This window comes from Drosophila subpulchrella, unplaced genomic scaffold (genome assembly GCF_014743375.2).
Source record: "Drosophila subpulchrella strain 33 F10 #4 breed RU33 unplaced genomic scaffold, RU_Dsub_v1.1 Primary Assembly Seq63, whole genome shotgun sequence".
Taxonomy (NCBI): domain Eukaryota; kingdom Metazoa; phylum Arthropoda; class Insecta; order Diptera; family Drosophilidae; genus Drosophila; species Drosophila subpulchrella.
The window spans coordinates 142199-149219 of record NW_023665699.1 but is presented as its reverse complement, the minus strand read 5'-3'; the positions used below and the strand labels follow the sequence as shown (position 1 = coordinate 149219).

General features: G+C 36.0%; 1 protein-coding gene across 1 annotated transcript; it reads right to left on the bottom strand.

Annotated features, from left to right (window-relative positions):
• Positions 1-1673: 1673 nt before the first annotated feature.
• On the bottom strand, positions 1674-5313 carry LOC119562573 (RNA polymerase I-specific transcription initiation factor RRN3-like; the record flags this gene model as incomplete). Its single annotated transcript, XM_037875786.1, has 4 exons — positions 5066-5313; positions 4516-4997; positions 1926-2429; positions 1674-1849 (listed from the first exon to the last, which is right to left on the bottom strand). Coding segments are annotated over exons 1-4 (1327 nt in total), but the record flags the coding sequence as incomplete, so codon positions are not given.
• Positions 5314-7021: the final 1708 nt, after the last annotated feature.

Here is a 7021-nt window from a genome sequence, read left to right as displayed (position 1 = left end):
TATACAGTCACTTTGGCACACTCTTCTGGTGCACTGTGATTTTTAAGAAATGGAATGGTTTTTTCTAACATAATTTGTGTTGCATATTTCTTTATGCATTGAAATTTGAAACAAAACAAGTTGCAAGCTTAAAAAGTCGAGGATTCTCAAAGGCCTTATAATCTTTTATTCAAAGTATTGATCGTTGAGATAGTTTTTGAGAATAAAAGCAAAATATGTGCACAAAAATATACTTTCGATATATTTTTAAAACGGGCTTTTGATCCAAAATATGTTTTGTTAGCATAAATAGCCTAGAAATACCTACTGAACAACATATAGCACGTGCTTACAGCTTCTGTTAATTTTTTTTTATGTTTTCCCGCTAAGCTATATTGGTTTTTATTAAGCCATAAAAAGTGGTTACAAGAAGAAAAATTTTTACTTTCACTACCATTTTTCCAAAGCTGTGCGTGATGGAAAGTTTCCAAGTTTTGGGTAGTAATCCACAGGTAATACCTTTCAGATTTTTTAGCTCTTAGTCTTGGGCCAAGAAAAAGTCAGTATTTTGTCGACCTGTGTAATTTTTCGTCAACAAATTTGATATTATAACATGTATGCGCGCCACGACTTTGTACTTTGTTTGTGGTGTTTGTGTATGATTAATCAGAAAGCAGAAAGGTACGATTTTAAAACAAGGAAGAACGCTATAGTCGAGTACCTCGACTATCATATACCCGTTACTCAGCTAAAGGGACCAGAGGGAAATGGAGATATGCAAGCAGCAAAGCGAGATAAAAATGCGCCACCTACCGGCGGTAGACAGATTTAAGCGTTATGAACGTTAGATTCGGCGTGGCAAATTTTTTTTGGATTAATCGATAGGTATTGACGAGACTAATACATTTCATTTAAAATTTTTTATATAACATACAAATTGTGGGCGCCACAGGTTTTGGCGGCTTGTGGGCGTTAGCGTGGGCGTGGCATATTCGCGTAACAAACTTGCGCTGCGTACAAGGCTACGGAATCTAAATCTGAAATCCCAATTCTCTATCTGTGATAGTTTCCGAGATAACCACGTTCATATTGACGATTTTTTAAAGTTTGTGGGCGTTAAACTGGGCGTGGCAAACATTTTTTTTGGGTAAATCGATAGGTATAGATGAGAACAATTCATTTCAGTTAAAATTTGTACTCTAGCATCAAAACTGTAGGACCCACAGTTTTGGGCGGTTTGTGGGCGTGGGCTTGGCACGTTGCTAAAACAAACTGGCGCTGCGTAAGAAGGTCAGGAATCTGAATGCCAAATCTCAATAGCTGAGCTCTTATAGTTTCCGAGATTTCAGCGTTCATCCGGACAGACGGACATGGCTAGGTCGACTCGCCTAGTGATTCTGATCTAGAATATATATAATTTATGGGTTCGGAAACGCTTCCTTCTGCCTGTTACATACTTTCCGACGAATCTAGTATACCCTTTTACTCTACGAGTAACGGGTATAAATATATATCCCAAATATTAAAAATCTTTTAAAAAGTATGAAAAAATATGTTACAACAACATTATTAGGCAAATGTAGTATGATTTTAAAATACCTCCTAGGTTTTATGAAGAAAACAATTCAGAACCTAAGGTAATGTGTGATACGGCTCAGTCTAAGAATCTTATGACAACAAATTTTAAAGCATACCTTTTGAACTGTCAGTCAAATATCTGGCACGAGACGCAATCAAATAAAAAATTGTTTCGCAGACAGAGTAGAAAACCAAGTGTGCACCAAACGACCAAGTCAAAGTCTTTTTACTCGAGTCGTCTATGTAGGTATGAGCCCAAATACTCATTTTTTTTAAATAGTATTGTACAAGGCTAGAAAAAAAAGTTAAGAAAATTAAAGTTCTTATTATCTTATCTTATTTGGACATTGAATGACAATTTTTCTTACCTTAGTGGCAAAAATCTGGCGCGAGATAAAAAGCTAGTCATGTATCCCACCGCAGCATGTCCAATAATCGGCGAAATTTGGGGATTTTGTACCTTCTGCCAAAGCAAATCAAGAAAAGCCTCAGAATATGCAACACGAATACTAGTCACATAAAATAGGACAAACTGCACATGATGGGTATTGTAGCTGGGTAACAGAGTATCATCGAATATATGTAGTAATAGATTAAATATGCGTTTAGCAGTCAAGCGCTGTTCGCCGGTACTGTTTTTGTGAATGCGACATTTTTCGTCAATAAACCTATACAGCATGAATAGGCAAATATCCAAGGTTTTGCCGACAGGATGTTTAACAGTTTTTTCAGTCTTAGTATAGCTGGATACATCGTCCATTTGAAAAACTCTATCTGCGTCCACATTGTCATCTTCGTCATCTTCGTCATCTTCGTCATCTGTTTCTGCGCCAATTTCTTCTCTTGGAGCGTTAACATCTAGTAATAAGAATCTAAGCGTAAAAAGAAAACGCCAAATTTATCTAGATGATTATCCATGAAAATAAAAAGAAATTGATTAGATTGCTCAAGGATCATTAGAGCCAGGCCCCAAAAGCTTACTAAGACTTCAGCCACGCCTGCCTCTAAATCCATAAGAAAAATTATAAGTTATACAAGGGTGCCGAAGACATTGCTTAGCGTTGAGTTTGTGATAAATTTCTATTGCCGCACATATGACACCCTTTCCAATTTAGGCCTAACCGATTTCTAGAGCACATCTATAGTCGTGTTTCTGACTATGTAACACCAACCTGTAAGATCAATTGGCCTGCTACAAAGTTTCCGGAATTTGCAGAGATGCCGAAAAATCATAATACTTATATTATCCGGAAGTTTGTCCTTTTATTTCTTTCGAATTCAACAGATTTATAAACGATTGATCGATTTTACTAACATTTTTATTTAACGGATGAATGCTTTACAAGTTAATAAAAAGTCAGGATTCCGGATAATAAATGTATTATGTTCGGCATCACTGCAATCACTCTAGCATGCTGCAACTACGGGACCACGGAATAAGTAGGAAATTAGTACAAAATAAACGGAACGCTCAGTCGAATGCCTCGACTATGAGATATCCGTTACTCTATTAACCAAGTTTAAAATGAATATAACTTGGGTAGAGTTTAAAACATCGATATTTACATTACATGGCATCGATAAGGCTTGTATCACGAAATATAGCAAGATTTCTGCGTAAAAGGGTGTTCTTGATTCGTCGGAAAGTAAGGAAGAAGGAAGCGTTTCGGAGCCCATTAAGTATATATATTCTTGACCAGGAAATCAATCTAGCCACGTCCGTCTGTCCGTTTGAACGCTGTGATCTCGGTAACAATAAGTTACCAACACCACCCACAAGTCTTGACGCTAGAATGAAAATTTCAACTGAAATGTATTGGTTTCGTCAACCCTCCAACGCCCTCACACCGCCCACAAGCTGTGGCTTTCAGTTTTGATGTCAGAATAAAAATTTTAACAGAAAGTTTGTTTCGCCCACAAGCCTCCATAACGCTTAGATCTGAAGCCTAATTTTTTAAAACCTTTTTTATATGTGTACATGGAATTTGACTTTGGTTATTTATTCCTATATTCATATCTACAAATTGTTCAAATGGGTCCATTTATTAAGAAGATATGACCTAATAATGAATTCGCTAGTGGCGTCCTGCAATCTACCAAACAGGCAGTTTGCTGCTTGCATATATCCATCTTGCTTGCGCTCCCTTTAACTTATTAACAGGTATTTGATAGTCAAGACACTCGAATATAGAGTTATTCCTTGATTTATTTCTCTTTTATATGATTTAAAGTTCATAATATCTAGTTTTTTTTAATTAAAAAATCAATTAATTGATTTATAAATTAAAAATAACACAATTATAGGCAATTGTCGGATCTCTTTCGACTTCGGATGTCTTGTAGTTTACACGATTGCGGGATAACGGATGTAAGATTACTCAATTCTCTTATCTATCTAATCGCACCTAAATACCGAAATAGTGTACACCTCTAAGCTATTTTGGGTAAAAACTGTTCCGATTTAATCGCCATTTTTATTTTTATATACATAACACATAACCAAATTTTAATTTTAAAAAATATAGCGATATACACCATATGGTATAGTACATGAACCCTTAAAATTACTTTAATATTCTGTAAAAAGTTTAAAAGGTTTTTATCCTGCTCTCTACCCGTTTTTCTTAATTTTCCCTATATTTCATTTTTTTTGGTCAACGGAAACTGGTTAGGTTGCCAAGTTACTTTTTCGGTTGATGGCTATCTGGAAACTATAAAATCTGCACAGCAGGTGATTCTGATCTGGATTAAAAATGTATATATATACAGCAGTGATAAAAAATAGGGTGGAACTTATATTGACCAAACAAAGCAAAATCGAGTACATTCCGAACAAAAATTGTGCCCGAAATCCACGCTGAGTGATTTGTGCAGCACCCTCGATATACCTTATGTCTTTCTACCTGATTTTGGTTAATAAGTCATTGGTATAAAGAAATAATTTAGTAAAGTAGTTACCTCTGCAAAACCAGCTGCAACATCGGTTCTTCAAATATAGGCTTGTATTCGATTAACCAGAGCACGTTATAGACATACCCTGCCGTCACATAAGCTGGCCTTTTATAATAGGGAAATTTATCGGTAATGGTTTTACATACAAACTGAAATGTCATTGGAGCTGCGTTTAAAATGCGATTCAGTACATCATGTACAGCTTTCAGTTGAAGTCTGCTACGTTCTGAGGGACATCCCTTGACCCAGTCGAATTTGTCCGATTTTTCAGGAATCCAGTGTTCAATAAGTTTAAATACTCCTATTGAAAGATATTGGTTGTGGGTCATCAATAAGTCCACATAAAATTCAATATATGCTTCGATTATCTCGGAACTTCTTTTCTTCCAGTTCAAAGATAACAAAGCCTTGACTGCTTTTAAAAAAACTGGAGTTAAGTGTTGAACAACTTCTTTGGCATCTTTTAGGATTGACAAGACCTCGTCATCCTAAAGTAAAAAAAAGTGGTTCTATATAAATATACAAAAATTACGCCTAAACATACATACACACATACCTTAAGTTTTGCTTCACAGAGAAAGATTGTGAACTCCTTAATGAGCTGGAACTTTCTTTCTTTTAGGGCCACGCGTATAGATTCTGCCAGGCCTCTGTTTTTTGGATCAGAACGTACATTGTGGATGGCACGGCAGTTAGAAAACAAATTGATTGGTATCGACATAGCGACATGCACGGACAACAAGATAGTATATGTATTTCTCAATTATGAGATTTTGAAACAGCTTTTGTATCGGCAATTCACAGAAGATTCAAATTGCAAATGTGCTTAGGTACAACTATTAAACAACGTTCCTGGGTGGCCCCGTTCCAATGGATTCGCAGTAATACCCTATTCCCACGTAGACACATTGGCATTTGCAAACAAGTTATCGTATCTTATTTACATAGGCCGCTGCTTTTGAAAATATAGAAAACCCTAAACAAATAAATGACTCTTAAAAATAATTGAAATATTTAAGATGCTTATAAATTTATTAGGATAACGTTTTTTAAAGTCCTTATAGCACTTGCTTGATTTTCGACTCAGTGATTGTACCTATATTCATGAATTTTTAATTTAAATTAAGTAAGTTGCCAACATACCAAATGTTTGTAACTGTGTTATTTCACGACAATGCTTGGCTCATTTATTAGAGAATCATTAGAGGCTGAGAAACAGATAATATATGACATTTACATGGATTTGTTTAGATAAATAAAGCATTTGAACGGTAACCATAAACTTTATAACTCAAATAACACAAACTACCTGTCTTTAATGTTCAACGCTTTCAAAACGAACTTCTAGATGGGTAAAAAATTATCGGCAATTAAAAACATGTTCTGCCGTAAAATCATACTCTTTTAATACGACTTCAAAATATTTTGGAACTGTACCAAAGTAAAAAAAATAATTCAATGTGATAATCTTCGGCAGTAATTTCTTTAGAAGCCTTTCGATTTTGATGTCTGAATGCTTTCATATAGTTTAGGCTTAGTTTATAAGAAGCAGCGTTACTTTTGGGGTCGCAACAGACTAACTTAGTCGTTTAAATATTACTTTTGTTGTTTTTATTTGTAAAATGAAACTAAAATAAAAATAATTGGAATTTTAAACTAATTTTTTTATTTATGTAAATTAGTAGTAAAGAGCTGCCTTCTCGTCTCGCGGAAGCCTCGCCATCTTTTTTTCCACTTTTGCAGCATTTTCCCGACGCATGCTGTTCAGCTCCGATTCTCAAAGTGCCAGCATGGGCCTTGATGAAGTGGGTGCCGGCTGGGGAACGGGGGTATTCATTCGGTGCTGCAGCAGATTTCTCTTAGCGGACCGCATTTTTTTTTTCTAGTCCCTATAGTGTAGTACTCAGATGGGCTAAGAGTTTCACTTGTTCGTCTAGAAAAGACGAATCTGCTGGTGCACAAGAAAATAAAAATAAATGGAATGTTCGAACAATGTTTTTATTTATGATGTTAGTAGTTTAACGTAATAGCTGGTAATGGCTCCTTCAGCTGTCCCTTAGCGAGCGTCATTTTTCCTCCTCCCCATAGAAGCCAACTCTTCCTCCAGCACCGCATTAGCTGAAAAGTAGCTTGTGGTGGTGGACTCCATCGCTTCCCTACGGAGAGCTCGTCAGAGATTATTACTAGTGGTTCTGCGAAAAATATACCTATATTAGTACAACGAAATCAAATTCTTTTGGCCAGAACTTACTTTTCATCTCAATGGGCTTCTCGATTATTGGATTATTCCAGCATCCCACTATAATGGGCAACAGCTTTGATTAAGCGTCCTTTTTTTATCTGCACTGACCTTCTTTGGCGTTTTTAGGGTTTTCCTTCCATTTTTATTTTTAAATTCCACACCGGTGTTGCACGAACACCGCCAAAGATTAAATTTCTTATTCTTTGGGCCGCAGCTAACGGCGTTCATCGAAATTCACTCGCTAAATCTGGTCTTTTGTCTGGTATTTCC